Here is a 17,675-nt window from a genome sequence, read left to right as displayed (position 1 = left end):
GCCTAGAAAGTTCAAGACCTCAAGGTCTTCCCAGATGTTCCCTTTAACTTAATGTTTCATTTCAGCTTCTCATTACATATTATATAACTCCCTCTCCTTACCCCAGCCAGCATCATGGTATTGCAGTCACGCAGAGATTGAGGTCATAGTGTGAGAAATGCATAGTACTCCTTCACAACTGTAATAAAATTATCTGTATGCAATTATTTAATGCCTGTCATTTTTTAAAAGAGAGAGACCTTGTCAGTCATCTTCATCATGGTCACCCCAGCAACTGGCACATAGTAGATATTCAATATGTATTTGTTGAATGAGTGAGGAATCTAGTTAGCTTCTTATATTATTTAAGGTCTAGTTTACTTTAAAAAAAATAATGCCCCATTTTTACTAGAAATTTGACTAAATTAATGGATTTATATAATCAACAAGTCAAATTCTTTTTCCTTTGCCTCCAGTTTGGTAGGTCATGTGGATTTCTGGGATCTTGGCCAAAGAGTACAAAGTCAAATTCCTCAGTTCTTTGTGTTCAGTGTTATTAAGTATTCTTAAAGGTCATCTATTAAAGCATTCATGTAAAGGAAGAAAAGTCACCACAATGCTACCTGAAAGACTTCATGGTCCTGGAAGGGTGTGTTTCTACCCTTAGTATAGAATTAGTAGGCCATTTGGATGTCAGTATTCAATATCATTTTAAATGCTAAGATAAAACATGCTGAAGTAACATACCTCCTTCTCATGTGTTAGCTCTTTTCTCTCATTCCCTATGATTTTTCCTACCAAAAAAACTTTCCTTTGTGATTTTATATATATATATATATATATATAATACTAAGTGGCTGTTTAGATTCCTGCTTTCATTCCAAGATTCCAATTTTATTGATATATTTAATAAGTAATTGACATCAATAGTTTTATGATCAAAGCAGCGATGACTATAATATACACTAAGATAAAGGAAAATGTTTGTTTGGTCTAGTATATCATTGACTTAGACTGAATTTAGAAATAATATTAAAAGCTTGAGAAGATGGCAGGATCTGAAAGTGATCCAAGAAATTTGATGGGGAGTTATTCAAAGTTATACTGTACTGTAACATAGAGATGATACATAACTCACCTTAAGTTCATTCCAGAGGTTGTATTGCCAACACCTGAACCCGAAGCCTCATTGTCACTATAATGCCGTCATCTGCCCCATGTATTTTTCTTCATTTGTTCAAAAAGCACTTACTATGCACACCATGGTGCTTGATGCTTGCTTGTTTATTAACAAGAAAGCTGAAGGGCATGGCATGGTTCAGGTTCTTATAGTTGGAGACAAACTGTGAAAAAAATATACAGTTTTTTGGTTCTATAGAACCAAAACTGTGTGTTCTTATGTATGTAATCTTTAATATCATTCTTAATGTAGTTATCAACATAAACTCAAAGCATAATTATCAACATAAAATCAAAGAGTTGTGTAAATTCATTCTACACGTTTGAGAACCATATAGTACAAAAGATGTTATAGGAACAGCATAGATAGGTCCTCAACACAAAAATCAAAAGAATATAACAAGCTAAAAGTAAATGTCAGAGGAATAAAGAACTAAGAGTTTAGTAGGGAGGTGCCAGAGGATTCAAACACAAGGTGGCGTTTGTGACGGGACAAAGTATGTTTAGAACCAAGCCTGCAGAGACTCAGTCTCACAATATCACAAGGAAGTTAACAGTACTCTATTGTATATTTGAAAGTTGCTAAGAGAGTAGATCTTAAAAGTTCTCATCACAAGAAGAAAAAATTGTAACTGTGTGTGGTGAATGTTAACTTACTGTGGTTATATGTCAATTGTACCTCAATTTTTTAAAAAAGAAGCACAAGGAACATATAAGGAACAGAGCAACTGGGTTTGACTAGAATATTATGGGTTAAGAGGACTAATGGGGAATGATTAAAAAGTGGGTTGTGTTGGGTGATAGAGGGCTGAAAAATATGCTGAAAGTAACTGGGAAGCTACTGAAGCTTTGGAAGCAAAAATGACATTCACATGTAAGGTGAAGATTATTAAAGTACCACCCAGGATTACCATTCAGGATTGCTATGAGAATTAGATAAGATAATGCCTGCCACATAGTAAATGTTAATAAATAGTAGCTGCTATCATTCACCTGACTAGAGACAGGGAGGCCAATTGATTACTCGGTGAGTTGAGCAGGTGATGTGAAGACCTGTCACCTGGCAGTAATGGTAGCAACAGAGAGGTGACGGGGGCAAAAAAGATGGACACTATTTAAATTGAAAAGGGTAGAGAAAGGGGTTTTTTTTTAAGGGAAAGCTGTTTGACTATAAAATTTAGAAACATTTAAGCAACAAAATATCATGAACAAAGTGTTATCTCCCCTAAATTAATCTATGAGTTTAGTGCTAAACTAATGAATATACTAATAGTTTCATTTGGGGGTGATGTTTTGTTCGATTTTGTTTGGGGTTTTGTTTTTGGTGGGGTTCTTGTTTGGGGTTTGTTTCGTTTTGTTTTTTAAAAAAAGAATTTATTTGCAACTGCAAAGGGGAAAGATGGTTCTCATAGCAATCTTTTAGCACCTGGAATGTTGGAACATTCTGTTGGTTCATCCACTATGAGCATATCGGTGGAAAACCATATGAAAATACAAACTTCTGAAGAAGTATCAGTTTTTTTTTTTAATTTTACTTTATGTTTTTGTACAGCAGTTTCTTATTAGTCATCCATTTTATACATATTAGTGTATACATGTCAATCCCAATCTCCCAATTCATCCCACCCCCCTCCCCCCACCCCACTTTCCCCCCTTGATGTCCATACGTTTGTTCTCTACATCTGTGTCTCTATTTCTGCCCTGCAAACCGGTTCATCTGTACCATTTTTCTAGGTTCCACATATATGCGTTAATATATGATATTTGTTTTTCTCTTTCTGACTTACTTCACTCTGTATGACAGTCTCTAGGTCCATCCACGTCTCTACAAATGACCCAATTTCGTTCCTTGTTATGGCTGAGTAATATTCCATTGTATATATGTACCACATCTTCTTTATCCATTCGTCTGTCAATGGGCATTTAGGTGGCTTCCATGACCTGACTATTGTAAATAGTGCTGCAATGAACATTGGGGTGCATGTGTCTTTTTGAATTATGGTTTTCTCAGGGTATATGCCCAGTAGTGGGATTGCTGGATCATATGGTAATTCTATTTTTAGTTTTTTAAGGAACCTCCATACTGTTCTCCACAGTGGCTGTATCAATTTACATTCAGTGGGGTTCTTGTTTTATATCAGTTTTTAAATCAAAATTTATTGAGATAAGTAGTGTTTTTTTTTTACAGATTTCTTCTGACAGTTCATAGCATATATAAATGGTCTTTATTGATTTAAATGTCTCTCCCTGATCATATAAAAATTCAATTATGGGTTAAAAATAGTGGACCATTTAGTTCAACCTAAATACAATACATATATGGATCTAATTCTAGAGCCTAATGGTCTAATATCCATAAAAATTTTATTATAACCATCTAGATTTGCAAAACACTATCTTAGGAATTATAATTCTATCAAACTTCAATTTGAGCAAATGTAGCATCAATTAAGTAAAAGCAGTTAATCTGAAAAGAGATTTATTTAAATTATTTTTAGAGAGAAAACACAGTCAGATGTCCTGCTATGGATGTTTAGGAGTTGGCTGCTGTAAACCTGAATCAGACCTGCAGGTGATGTTCATGCCTGAGCCCTCACAGCTGAAACCTCCCCCTTCCTTTGGGACCTGATGATCAGGGAGTCTCCTGATACTCTCCCACCTCTGACCAGGGCTGCGTGTGGAACAGTGGGGGCAACTTGGGAAAAGCTGGAATTTAAACTGCTTCAGCCAATTTTTGTCTGTTTTGATTATTTTATTTTCTTAGCTCAGTGAACTTGCACTCAGCCATGCTGCCGAACAACTTTCTTGAGCTTTTTTCTCATGGGAGACAATCCAGCTTTGATAAAAGGAAGTGCTTCTTTCCAACTCTTTCTCAAGGCCATCCCTTCTAGGGATCATGCTTCTGATGTATATGACTAATATTTTTGTGCACTTTGGGACATTTCTTCTCAATTTATATGCAGTAAATTCTCTCGATTGATTTTGATTTTCTGCAAATTTGCATCAAACTTTTTTTGTTTTTTGGGTTTTTTTTAAGAATACCTTTTCTCTCTCCTAACTTTATTTATTTATTGGCCACATGAGGCCAATATCTGGATGTTTGAACGGGGTGTACCATAGCAGGTCTATGTCAGGGGGAGGCAGCCATAGTTAGAAGCTTGGGCACAGGGTATTGACACCTGAGCAGGGTAAGGTGTGTTCCAGTTAGGGAGCTGGTGGTGGTCCACAGCAAGACTTCGAGGTCTGAGCAAGGACTGGAGGGCATCTGTTGAGGGGGGTGGGATGGCATGACAGATAGATGGTAAAATGCTTACATACAAAGGTGATTCATGCAGTAAATTGGTAATCTGAGATTAACAGAAGCCATTTTCTCACTATGGGGAGAAATGGATTTAAAAATATGAAAAGAGGTTAGAATGAAAAGTGTTAGAATGAACCCTTTGTAGTTGATTTAAAATTGGAGTTAATCAGTGTGAACTCATAATTTTCAATACATATAGAAATAAGTAATGAGGTAAATGTGCTCACTTTTTAATTGGGTTTTCTTTTTATTGTTGAGTTGTAAGAGTTACTTATATATACCACATACAATTCCCTTATCAGTTATATCATTTGCAGATATTTTCTCCCAGTGCTGTGTGTCTTCTCCTTCTTGATTTGTCCTTCATTTGAAGCACAGTGCTTTTAATTTTGATGAATGCCAATTTACCAACATTACTTGCGGTTTTGCATCATAACTAAGAAACCATTACCAAATCTAACGTTGCAAAGATTTACTCTTTTGTTTTCTCCTAAGAGAAACAAGGAGAAATCTTAACTAAGGAGTAGTCTTAACTCCTATACTTAGCTCTATGATTTTTTTTTTTTGAGCTAATTTTTGTAATGGTGTGAGATAGGGATCCAACTTTATTCTTTTGTCAAAAAAAATCTTTTTACATTCCCACTAACACTTTTATTAATTACAGGAGGATTGGTTATAGCAGGGTGGAGGTGGCAGGGGTGGTTCAGACCCCAACCACTGCCATCAATGACACACAATAAATAAATAAGCAGCTATGGTTGGTCATGGGGGGGCACAGGTTCTTCTATAAGAAGTGGAGGATTGAGGCTCAGACAGGGCCCTGTCATGAGGACAGAAGCTGGCCAAATCCTAATGAAGTTTTGTTTTTCAGAATTTATTTGTTTGAAAATGGGAGGGAGAGGGCTTATTTTAAGTGGTAAGACTGGATAGAATCAGGAAGGGTAGGGGGGGGTCTTTTAATATTTTGTGGAATGACATTTTTTTTCAATGTGTGTAATATCTCTTTATTCAGTGTTTTTTCTCCTCTGTGCAATCTTGTCTTTTGGTGAAAATGATGCAGTTATGCCACACTGGCATTTCCAATGACACAAGGTGATTTTAGGTGGTTTACTGACTTGGCATTAAACAACAGTGAGTCACAGAGTGAGCAAGTCATTTCTTTCTCTTGCAAGCCTTCTAATTACGTCAAAAGATTTTCTCTGATTCTTGCTAATCTCCCTCTTTAATAACGAGGGCAAGTCTCAAGTTGACAGCATTCTGTGACCATCAGTATCTTCCTAGGTTTCAATAAAAGTAATTTGCTTTCATTATCTTCATTTTTTATAATCATCCTCTACTTATGAAAAATGATACTGATTTTCCATTTAGGATGGTGATATAAGTTAAGCCAAAAAAATTTTTCAGTGAAAAGAAAAAGACAGATAATGTTATGTAGATGTCACACAAATAAATTGTAATATTGCTATACAAATAATGACACCATTCCAGAATTTCTGGTCCCTTATGATTTCTTCTGTATGTGCTTTTGAGAGGGATTTGGGAGCTCAAAGGAGCTAAATTGCCTTTGGAATATTTAAGACAAGACATCAGCCAAACTACAGTAGCTTTTACTTGTTTACAAGTCCTTACACCACCTTCTGGTTTAAAAGAAAGTTCTTGTCATTAATTATCATAGCATTGATCCTTGAAGTGAAATGTGATTAGAACTGCACGATATGTATTGCTGAAGATACAGGATCTCTGCGGTATATTATTGTAGCATCATGGAATTTTAGAAAACAAAGAGACATTACTGACACTTTCCTGATCAGATGAATCTGACTATAATTTGGTAGGTCATTTAGCTCTTGGTCTTAAACCTGTAAAGGTATCCTTTGTGAGTGCTCTGTAGCACAGACTCACCTGCAACAGTCCTGTTAGAGTTCGTGTAGGTCAAGAGGCTGCGTCTTCAAAAATCAGAATAGCAGTTTGTTAGTTATCAGCCATATTTCAACTTAAAAAGAAATCAAATGATCCCAGAACACACACTTGAAAGATCTCCCTCAGAAAATAATACTGTAGATTTATTATTACTGGCACAGATAGTATCATCCATTACAATGTTTATTGACAAAGCTTTTCCCATTTTAATATTTCTCATCATTTCCTCAATCAGTATTGCTAGTTGCCCTATAAAGAATTTAACACTCAGCTTAATAGTAGAGATGATGTACACTGTTTCTATAGCATTCTGAAGCAGAACATTGCATGCCCACATCAGATTCAACAAAAAGTGTGAGGGAAATCATTTCAGCATCTCTCAGGGGCCTCGCTGGCTCTCACGGAGAGTAAGGTGGTGGTGACTGTTCCGTGGAGAGTTTCTCATAGGCAGGTGGAGCATTGGGAACCTGTGAGGGTGAGAAAGGAGAGCATGGGCTTGGCAGCAGTGCATGTGGTTCTGGAAGAGGGATTAAGTCAAAATAGTTAGCGTGATGTTTATACTTCTGCTCTGGATTGAAACTTGTTTAACTGTCCACAGCTAATTTCCACCCAATGAGGTAATCGTTATTAGGTTACACAAGTATATATGTTGAAACATTGTTGGGGGAGACAACAGGCAGAGAAAAAAGGGCTAAGTGGCTTCCCAAAAATTTCAGAAACTTATTTATACCTGGATTATCCTTGTCAGTAGATGCCCCAAACCCTAACTAATGAATTCTTGAATCCTGTTAAACAGACGCCGATCGCACTGCATCTTTACCACAAGCATAAATCCCTATAGTCGTGTCTAAAGTCCATTGCTACTATCAACAGAGCACAAATGTGTCAGGCCTTCATTTAATGCTCACAACAGCCCTGGGAGTATTTTCAAGGTTTTCATGTTACAGGTCGGGAAACTGAGGCACGAGGAGGTTAAGTCACTTGCCGAAGATCACACAACTGGTAAGTCATGGAGTAACTTGGCTCTGGAGTCAGTGCTCTCAAAAACTATGATGTACTACATCTATACCAGCACTGTCCAATAGAAATAGAGTGCACCACATATGTGACTTTAAAATTTCTAGTAGCTACAATTTAAAAAATTAAGAGAAACAGGTAAAATTGATCTCACTAATATATTTTATTTAACCCCACCTACCAAAATATTATCACTTCGACATGTAGTCAATATAAAAATCATTAATGAATTATACTCTTTTCCTCATACTATGTTTTTGAAATCTGGTATGTATTCCAGCACATCTTAATTCAAACAACTCTGTTTCAAGTGTTCAATAGCCACATGTGACTAGTGGCTACCCTATTGGACAGTGCAACTCTATACAATTAATAGTAGGTACTTTTTTTTTCTCCGTTAGATAATATCTATGTTCAGGACAAAGGCAATTATACTAAAAACATAAGACAAAAGAATATTGTATCCAGAACCAAATTCTTCCTTCAGATCTTACATGTAGGGGTCTCATTATTGACCCTGGAAAATCTGGGTATGAGAGGACACAATTTAAGAAAATCTCTATGATTCCCTTGTTTTTAATCTTACTATTTATTTTTTATTATGGTAAAATATACATAACAAAAATTTACCATTTTAACCACTTTTTAAAGTCAGTAGCATTAAGCACATTCACATTGCCCTTGCTTTCTAAATGGGAATAATTTTATTCATTTAAGTTAAAAGCAGCCATACACAAAAACACCAAGATGCAGGATCTCAACCTACCACAGGTTCACAATTGTTCTCTTGAAAAGGCAGTTTGGTGTCCTGGTGACCAAGCCCCTCACGTGAACATCTTCCTGTTAAGGTACTTTGAGTACCAGCATGAATGCTTTTGTCCTGAAATGTGAATTCATGAAGGTAAGTGGGTGAGGAAAAAATAATTGAGTCCATTAAAGAAAAGAGGAAGAAGCCAAAGTTTTAAGAATGGGTCTTAATCTTGGTTCTGCCACTTACTCGCTGTGTATCCTCAGGCTAGTCACCTTATCTCTCTGAATTCCAGTGTTTTCATCTGTAATATGAAGATAATATCGCCTACATCTCAGAATTGTTGTGGGAATTAACTAAAGGTGAAGCACCTAGTACAATGCCTGACACCCACTAGTTAGTCAACGAATATTTTTGAAGGGAAGGAAAAAAAGAGTGAATCTAAAAAATGGCTCTCAGAGAATGGTTACAAGTGGAATAGATCAGAGCTAGTGAAGCAGGAGCTGGTATCACAGTAAGGACAAGCATATGAGCAACTCGATAGCAGGGACACTGTCTATTTCTGCCTTCCCCATAATGACAGCAAAATATCTGAAACAGTACGAATGCTTGTGTTGTGATAGAAATGCTGTGGCTGTAGCACTGAGCTTCCAAGTCACATCACAACAATGATGGCAAGTCAGTCAAAGGCTGTCCTGCACCTTGAGTTATTGGGGGAGGGGTGGGTAAAACTGAGTTCGGTGGTTTGCATAGGTTTAGAGGGTAATGCTCTCCATCCCTAGAATAGAATGTCAACCGTTTATGCAAGGCAGAGACACATACCAAAATGGGGACTGCAGGAGCGGTCCACCCTAGTGAGGGGGAGTATTTCATTACTGACATTGTTTAAAATTGCTGGCACATTGTGATTATAAAAAGCAGACTAACTTTTAGTTGCTTTTACTGTTAAATTCTCCACAGCAGTGGTTCTCAAACTTTAGAATGCATCAGCGTCACCTGGAGGGTTTGTTAAACACGGATTGCTGGGCTCACACCCAGAATTTCTTACATGGTATGTCTAGGGTGAAAGCCCACGAATTTGTGTTTCTAGCAAGTTCCCTGGGTGATGCTGACCCTGCTGGTCCAGGGCCACACAGAGAACCGCTGCTCTCCAGACGATGCAATTTCTTATCGCCTGTGCCTGGGGTGACTCAGCTACGCTCAGACACTTAGAGGGAGGAGGAGGTCAAGTGGGGACCATAGGAAAGGAGGGGGTGTATATCCCATCTAAAGGGACAAACCACTGCATAGCTGCCAGTTTCTGCCAGATCTTTTGATTTTTTAAAAACAAGAAACTAGAAATTAAGATTTTTATGTAAACTGTTACTTTTAAATGCTCACACCTAATTCATTTTTTTAAGATACAGACCCGAACATATCTGAACCCAATCCACCAGTCGGGCATGAGCAGCTCTCTGTGGTCCTGGCTGAGGGCGGCTGGAAGAGGGAGGCTGTGCAGGTGTTCAGTGCCTCTGCAGGCTTGTCTGCAGACCATGGCTGATTATTGGGGTTACTGGGTTGGAAGAGAAGGGCATCAAGGCAGGTCTCCCAGGGAGGAGAAGTGTTTGGAACATCAACTGGATGAGGCCACACATGGTTGGAGGTGATACCTACACAGTGTGCAGACTGTAAAGAAGTAATTTTCCTAAACTCTAGTCTGAAATCATTATTGACACTACCCCTTGGAAAGATATAAGCACAAGAACCCCAATTTTGACATGAGGGCCCGGGGAGGTTCTGCTCCCCTCCACCACTCCCAGCAATATATCTCAGGTAAGGTGTTTAATGCATTCTCTCCCTTTACCTCAATTATTGCTTTTATTCTTTTTTTTTTTTTTTTTAATCCTCACCTGCCATAGGATAGGAGCGTGGGCCACTTCCCCAGTTCACTGCCAATTCTCTGTATTTGCATCAAACTTCAGTGTGTGTGTTAAAACATAGGTTCCCGGGTCCCACCACCAGAGATGGTCCCAGAATCTGCATTTTAGCAAGAACCCTAGGTGATTCAACTGCAAAGGCCCCTGACCATACATTGAGAGACATGACACCTCAAGACATGAGTGTAAACTGAGCTATCAGCAGAGCCTTTAAATTCTTCCCCAAGAATCAAAAGTATTATGTCCTAAACTTCCCAAGTGAAAGAGTAAAACTGATAAATATGAAAGCCAACTTCCACTCCCTTACAGATCATTTTCCTCTGAGACACATTGCTGCAAAAAGCAGTCTTTCCTTTCAGAAGATGTTTTTCAGATCTAAGGGGAATTGTTAGCCAAAGGGGAAATTTTAGGAGACCTTAATTCCAACCAACCTTTCTACCATTCTGTGGTCAGTGTAAGTGGGAGAATAAACATATTTCAAAGCCTAGTGAAGGTTGCTACAGGTGGAGTGATTCAGGTACCCAAAACTTGCGTTTATCATCACTTACGTTCTTCTGCTTTATAATGAAAATAGAATCACCGAAGAGAGACAGGGAGATGATTATGTAATTAAATGCAGTACTTAATGCACTATTTTACATAATTTTGCCTAAACTTCTTAGACTGCTGGTCCCCAACCTGGCTTTTCAGGAGATATGAAAGTCTCAAAACAAGATTTTAATATTAATTTAAAAAATAAATGACAGCATTTTTAAACATTAGGGAACAAGGGAATTTAAACACAGTTCTAGCTCATAAAAATTCCAAAAACTCTGCAAATCACTGGTCTAGACCTGGAGGAATGGAGGGTGGCAGGTTGAACTTGAACTACACCAGGCAAAATGCTCAGTGTCTGAGCCCACAACACTAAGACTGTTACTCTTCAATTGAACACATTTAAGATGAGAGTGTTGAAGCAGAAAGGAAAAAAGAGAAACAAAACACATTGCCTTTTTGTCCAGGTAGCATCAAGCTAGCAATAGTGGACAGTTAGGAAATGGGTACCAACATACTGAGTTTGTAGAGTTTTTACTCCTTGAAAGACTAAATCATTTTTCTTTTACTCTGCAGACATAGGGCTTCCCTGGTGGCACAGTGGTTAAGAGTCCACCTGCCAATGCAGGGGACACAGGTTCGAGCCCTGGTCCAGGAAGATCCCACATGCTGCAGACCAACTAAGCCCGTGCGCCACAACTACTGAGCCTGCGCTCTAGAGCCCGTGAGCCACAACTACTGAGCCTGCAAGCCACAACTACTGAAGCCCGCGTTCCTAGAGCCTGTGCTCGGCAACAAGAGAGGCCACCGCAATGAGAAGCCCGCGCACCGCAACGAAGAGTAGCCCCCACTCGCCGCAACTAGAGAAGGCCCACGCGCAGCAACAAAGCCCCAACACAGCCAAAAGTAAATAAAGAAAATAAATAAATTTATTTATTAAAAAAAACTTTTTAATATGCAAACATAGAATGAAATTTTTTAAATTATAGAAGAAAACATATTAAATTAAAACTGATACACATCATGTTATATCATCTGTGTCTAGGTGTATAATAGAGTAAATGAGGCTCAGAGAAATGAAAATCTAAGACCACCAAGCAAGTCAATGGCAGACAATGAGACCAACTCCTTATGCCGTACGATTGGGTGACTGCTGTGTGCCAGCAGTGCTAGGCACTGGAGGTACAAAGATGAATAAGAAATATTCTCTGTCCCAGCTCATAAATGGGAGGAAGAGAAGGGGTGAAGAAGCAAAAAGTAAATAACAAATTACAAGGCAATGTCATAACCCAGTGCTAGAGGTACACATAGAGTGTGTGGCAGAGAGCAAAGAGTTTTATCCCTAACCTCCTAACCCAAGGCTTTGCTACAGAACTTGGTCTGGAGTCTTATTCAGGCTCAGAAACTTCTCCTTCCCATAAATGTCACCACACTGGAGGGCTGCTGCTTGGTGGCTGTATCCCCCCAAGCTCACCTTGTCTTTCATGGTTGGTATCTGGGACACTATGGCAAGATGGGCATTAGGGAAAGGGACACATGGGACTGCCCAGGCTTCCCGGCAAGGAGGAGAAGAATTTGAAGCTACAGCTCTCATCTTTCCTTTCTCCTCCTCAGACTGCCGCAGGCTCCAACCCTCCACCCAGGCCAGTCCTCCCCTCCATCACAGAACCTCTTTCTCTGCATGAAGTGCTTGCTGAATGAGGACTGGAACTTTCCAACATCTTTTGTAAATATCAATTTTTTTCCATTACTTATCAACCTCAGAAGCTTTCAGATCTGCAATAACAAGGCAGAGAGGGAGAGAGAGAGGAAGAAAGAGAGAGAGCAAGTTGCAACTCTCCTTCCATCCCATTTCTCACTGTGGAGAATGCTTAAGTTCCAAAGTGCTACCTGGCTTTGAAGCAAGGTTTCTGAAACCTGTCGTCTTTATAGTTTAGAGACTCTGTTGATGTTTCTCATACGTGGAAGATCCTGCTACCCCAAGGCTGGACCGTGTCATTTGTTAACTTCCTGCTCGTATGGGTAAAGGAGCAAAAATCCTATTAAAACCACATTGGCCATCAGTGGAGGAAGGAATCTGTTAAAAACCTGGTGGTCTTTTGTGCTGCTGAGGGGTGGATGGTTTCCTCACTGCACTGATGGCTGGACGGGTCCTGGGTATGATGGGTTGCTTGCTAACAGAGTTAGAAGAACTTGGAATTCCCAGGCAACCTGGGAGGAAAGGGGTCAAGAGGCAAGGTGAGAGGAGAGGGCCTCTAAGTGGAGTAACAGAGCCGGTGGGAATCCCCAGAAGGACTGGTAAGATCTGGAGTGTCTCAAATGCTGCTGTTCACTGTGCAAGAGAACCATGAACACTTCCCCTGTGCCCCGCAAACCATTAGTGCTCAGCTACACGCACAGATAGGCACTCGAGTTTCCTGTGAGTGGAACCAAAAAGATGGGCCAAGTTCCTGACTGGTGTTCACACGTGGGCAGAGGCAAAGGAAGAGTTACAAGAAGTACAATGTAGAGAAAGACTCATTGGAACCAGGAATCAGAGATAGAGGTGATCATGAGAATGTCACCCCACTCCCCAGAAATTCAGAGAAAGAAGGAGAAAGGAGGTCCTTGATCTGGAGGGACCCAGCAGTGGGAACTTTACCACCTTCAAGCTTCTGTATCCACTTCGTCTTCTACAGTACCAGCAGCTGATGAGCAGTAAAATTCCCAGGATCACTATCAGGATGCCAATCCCTGCAGCCCTGGCCCGAGAGATAGACAAATACATCTTGGTACAGAAACCTTGTTCCAGATTATAATGAAATGTGCATCAATGTGTTCTCTTCACAGGGGCTTTGCAGTCAGAGCAGTCCCCAAGGAGTGTCCCACCCCACGCCACACCAAGCACCCACCAGGCCTCCAGCACTCGTACCCAGGGACGGAACCATCTCTGGAAGCCTCTCAGGTGTGTGCCCACAGCAGCAGTGCTAACTGGCCTGGGCCCCAGCACCGAAGTTCCAGGTGCAACAGGTGCAGTAGTAACTGACCCTTATGTGGACAACATATTTATTGAGACTGAATTATCTTTTCTTTTCATTAGGGCTAGTTTAAAACATTTTCCCCAACTATCAGTCTACAAAAAAGAAGTGGAAAGGAACATTGACTTAATGTCTGCTGTAAGCTGGGCACCATGATAACCATTCTACATGCATTAGATTATTGAATTCTCACAACACCCCTGCCAAGCACTGGGGCAAGCACCCCACTATAGGCCCACAACAATCCACTGGGGTAGGTAGGATGTTCATTTCACATCTGACATCCTCAAGATTTTAGGCTGGTAAAATGCCCAAGGTTGTACAACCGGAGAGCAGCAGAACCAGCATTCCCAGCGACTGGCCCGAGGTACCCAGCCAGTGCCTTTCCTGCTGCATCGCCCTTTCCTGAAATGAAGCTGTCACGGGGACCTTCAGTGGGCTCTCGTGACTGGAGGCAGCTGATTCAACTCCCAGCATGCCTGTGCTCTAATTCCGCCCCCCAGGTCTGTGGTCACCCCCTTGGACATCTTGACACACATAGAGCTCTGTTCCAGCTCTTTTATTTTTTTTTTCCAATTTATTTATTTTTGGCTGCGTCAGGTCTTCATTTTGGTGCGCGGGCTTCTCACTGCGGTGGCTTCTCTTGTTGCAGAGCACGGGCTCTAGGCATGCGGGCTTCAGTAGTCATGGCTCGTGGGCTCTAGAGTGCAGGCTCAGTAGTTGTGGCGCACGGGCTTAGTTGCTCCACGGCATGTGGGATCTTCCTGGACCAGGGCTCGAACCCGTGTCCCCTGCACTGGCAGGCGGACTCTTAACCACTGCGCTACCAGGGAAGCCTTCTGTTCCAGCTCTTCAACACACAGTTACATTGCACTCACACATGCCTAGTGAGAGCCGAGAACACTGGGATGTGCCAGACACACCACAAGAACCCACTGCCCAGCCAGGCAGGGCTCCTCAGATGTCACCCAGATACCTTCTGCAGTGGAGTTGCCTGAGATGCATGTTAAAGTGCAGATCCTGGGCCCCCCGCCCCCAGACCTACTGAGTCAGCCTCTTGGGTAGCAGTGCCTAGGAAGCTGCATTTTCACAAGCTCTATAGGCAGCTTATGCCCCCTCAAGTGAGAACCTCTCTTGACGGTGGTTTCACAGAGTCTGTTGAGTCATCATACAAGAGCTGAAAGATATCCTACCTAATACCACGTGCAAGAGTATATTTTTGCTCTTGGGACATTTTTTTCAGAAGATCTCCCCACCTCCACTCCCAGTTGACCATGCAGGGATGTTAGAGAATCCCACTAGGGTCTTCTGAGGAAATGCTCCAGCCTGAACTCCTCCTCGGTGCCTTTGATGGGTTCTTCATGTCTCTTGCCCCTGCTAGGTCATTCTGGTAAAGCTATTCAACAGTTCTTTCCCGAGAGAGCAGGTTTGCAGGAAGTTCTGAGCAGACCACTTAAGATATGGTCCACATAAAAACCAGGTTCCTCGTTTGTGCTGTTGGAGTCTCCGCTCGGGGTGGGGGGGCCCTCCCACTACCCCCCAACATTGCCCACTCTCATCCATGCAGAGTGTGTCCTACAGCCTGTGTTCCCACCACAGCACATACACTTGCCGAAATTACTCCCATGCCTAACTCTCCCACTAGGTTGTAAGATTTTTTTCAAAGGCAAGAATAGCATCTTGGGCTGGTATACAATGCTTAGCACTTAGAAATGTCTAATCGTGTAAATACTTATTTTAAATTAATTCATAATACGAAACACCTTTCTTTAGGATAAAGTATTGATGCAAAGGTTATGACCCTCTTCACCTTGGAGTCAGTCAGCAGGTGGAGTCACACACATCTACCCTTCATCCTCACTTGCCCTTTGGCAACTTGCCTTTGTTCTGTCTGCAAACCACATCTGGGAGCCTGAGTGGAGTAGACAGGCAAGGCTTGAGGAAAGAGGCATCTTGCTCCCAGACAGATGTTTTTCAGCCTGGGAACCTACAATGAATGCCTCATAGCCAAGAATGCAGACAAAAATGGCAAGATCCAGCTTTTTACCTTTCCTAGCTCCTTGCCTCTTTGGCCTCAGAGAAGCTTGAGGTCCCTTGTAGGACCACAGGGTCTCCTTACCTCATTGCCAGGGTCTTTACTTTCTGGAGAAATAGACACTAGAGAGTTTTACAGACAGGCATGTGCTGGGGGGAAGCCAGCAGGCTGTGTCAGCAAAAGGTAAACTGGAAACCCCACTGGGTCTGGTTTTGAACTTACTCTTCAGCTGTGACGTAGGAGTGGCCGTGCCCCTTCTTGCGGGAACCATAGATGTAGTGAGCCTCTTCTCTTGGCATCTTGTGTGGTCAGGCCTCGGGTCACCTAACAGCAGGGGCACACAGGTGTCATTTCACGCATCCAGCATGTTCTTACATCTCATAAACACCCACAAAGACATTCTAGCTAGGTGACCAGGAATGACAGCCGAACCCTCTGGTTTCTCCCTGTGAGAGGATTTGCACCTCCTTTCACTAATATCAAGTGGAAATTGCTCAGGTGCAAAGAAGGAACCACAAACAAAAGGAAAAAACTTTCAAACTGAGTTATAATTTGGGGGAAAAAAATGTGACCTTTAATTTGACTCTATACCATAAACTTGTAGAGAAACAAACAAGAAGCATTTTTATTCATTCCTTACTTTCCCTGGCCCAAGACTGTGGTTGATAAGAGGAGTTATTTCTCTCCAAAGGTATTATTTTATATCGCTCATTGGACAAATAGAAGGCTATGATGACATAATGTGTGTGTGGCCTAGCACAGCATCCTCCAAGCCCATTTTCCAACAAAGGAAACTGCCCCAAAATACAAAATTTTAAACTATGATACAAACAAATAGAAAAAAAGCTCATGAACTTCAGTGGTCATGAGTAGAGTGTGCTTGCTAAAAATCAACAATTGTTTCTCTTCTCTCCTTGCCAGTGTGTTTTTCTTTCCTCTTATTGTTCTCATGAATCCCAAAGGTCTGGTCCCCATAGAGTTATATTAATGATCCTGTTTAAAACAGCTGAAGAGAAGTGGGAGAGAGGAGCAGAGAGTTTACCCCATGAACCCGTTCCTTGGGGCATTTCATGTGTAATTTTCCCTTCCCAGTTGTAAAGAAGAAATCACACTTGAACTCACTGATCATCTCAGGTGAATAATGTAGGGGTGAACTCTGTGTTCAAAATGATAGACACAAAACTTAATTAATTTTGCATTAAGTTGTTTTTGTAAATCTATACCTCCAGCTTTGAGCCTTGGCAAGCAGTGTGGGCTCATCAAATGCACCGCATCCCACCTGAGCCAAGAAAAGTGCTTCTTCAAGGGACCAGACACAGCTGCTCACGAGCCAGCTGCAGCCTGAACAACTGCTTCTCCTGCTTCTCTGCTCTGCTTCCTGGCAGCCTAGAGGGAGGACCTAGGAGGAGACTCTGTGAACCTTCAGAAGTCGGAGAATTATAAATATTGAGGAGGAATTCTGCCGACAGCCAGGAGTCATGGAGGCTGGAGGATCACACCAGAATCTCCCAACCCTGTTCTGTTCTGAAAGAATGGGTGAGATGGCAATGCCCTTACCTGCCTGGATGGGATCCACTCCGTCTGCTGGCTGGCCCTGTGTGTGAAGATTGCTTCTCTGGCTCTTAATCTTTTTAATTTTTTTTTCCTGGTCTTGAGTCCCATGTTAGTCATGAGTTTGGATTTCTGATGGAGTCATTTGTGATTGCTTAATTGGCATGAAAGAAACCGATTTCATTCCTCTCCTCAAAAAGTCACAGCTCACTGTGGCCTCTGTTTTCCCCAGTCCCAGGGTTTCATCTTAGGGAAGCCATTAATTTTAAATGCCAATCCCTTCTCTGTAGAGTTGCCAGATAAAATATAGGATTCCTAGTTACATTTGAATTTCAGATAAATAATGAATAATTTTTTAGTATAACTGTGTCCGGGCAATATTTTTTAGTGTAAGTATGTCCCACTTATTGCATGGGATGTATTTTTACTAAAAAAAAAATTATTTGTTATTTATCTGAAATTCAAATATAACTGGGCA

General features: G+C 41.1%; 1 protein-coding gene across 3 annotated transcripts; it reads right to left on the bottom strand.

The window, feature by feature from the left end:
* Positions 1-6,543: 6,543 nt before the first annotated feature.
* On the bottom strand, positions 6,544-17,259 carry MLANA (melan-A). Of its 3 annotated transcripts, none has more exons than XM_061199047.1 (5): positions 17,204-17,259; positions 15,869-15,970; positions 13,236-13,335; positions 8,163-8,276; positions 6,544-6,846 (listed from the first exon to the last, which is right to left on the bottom strand). In XM_061199047.1, the coding sequence occupies exons 2-5, from the start codon at positions 15,943-15,945 to the stop codon at positions 6,778-6,780; spliced, it is 360 nt and encodes a 119-aa protein (XP_061055030.1). In that variant the 5' UTR covers positions 15,946-15,970; positions 17,204-17,259; the 3' UTR covers positions 6,544-6,777. The 3 variants fall into 3 exon arrangements, with proteins under 3 accessions (XP_061055030.1, XP_061055032.1, XP_061055031.1); XM_061199049.1 differs by having other exon boundaries at positions 13,239-13,335; XM_061199048.1 differs by lacking the exon at positions 17,204-17,259 and adding an exon at positions 16,926-16,966.
* Positions 17,260-17,675: the final 416 nt, after the last annotated feature.

Source organism: Eubalaena glacialis, chromosome 9 (genome assembly GCF_028564815.1).
Source record: "Eubalaena glacialis isolate mEubGla1 chromosome 9, mEubGla1.1.hap2.+ XY, whole genome shotgun sequence".
Classification (NCBI taxonomy): Eukaryota; Metazoa; Chordata; class Mammalia; order Artiodactyla; family Balaenidae; genus Eubalaena; species Eubalaena glacialis.
Note: the sequence above shows the minus strand (reverse complement) of the source record. Positions and strands in the feature narration are given on the sequence as shown.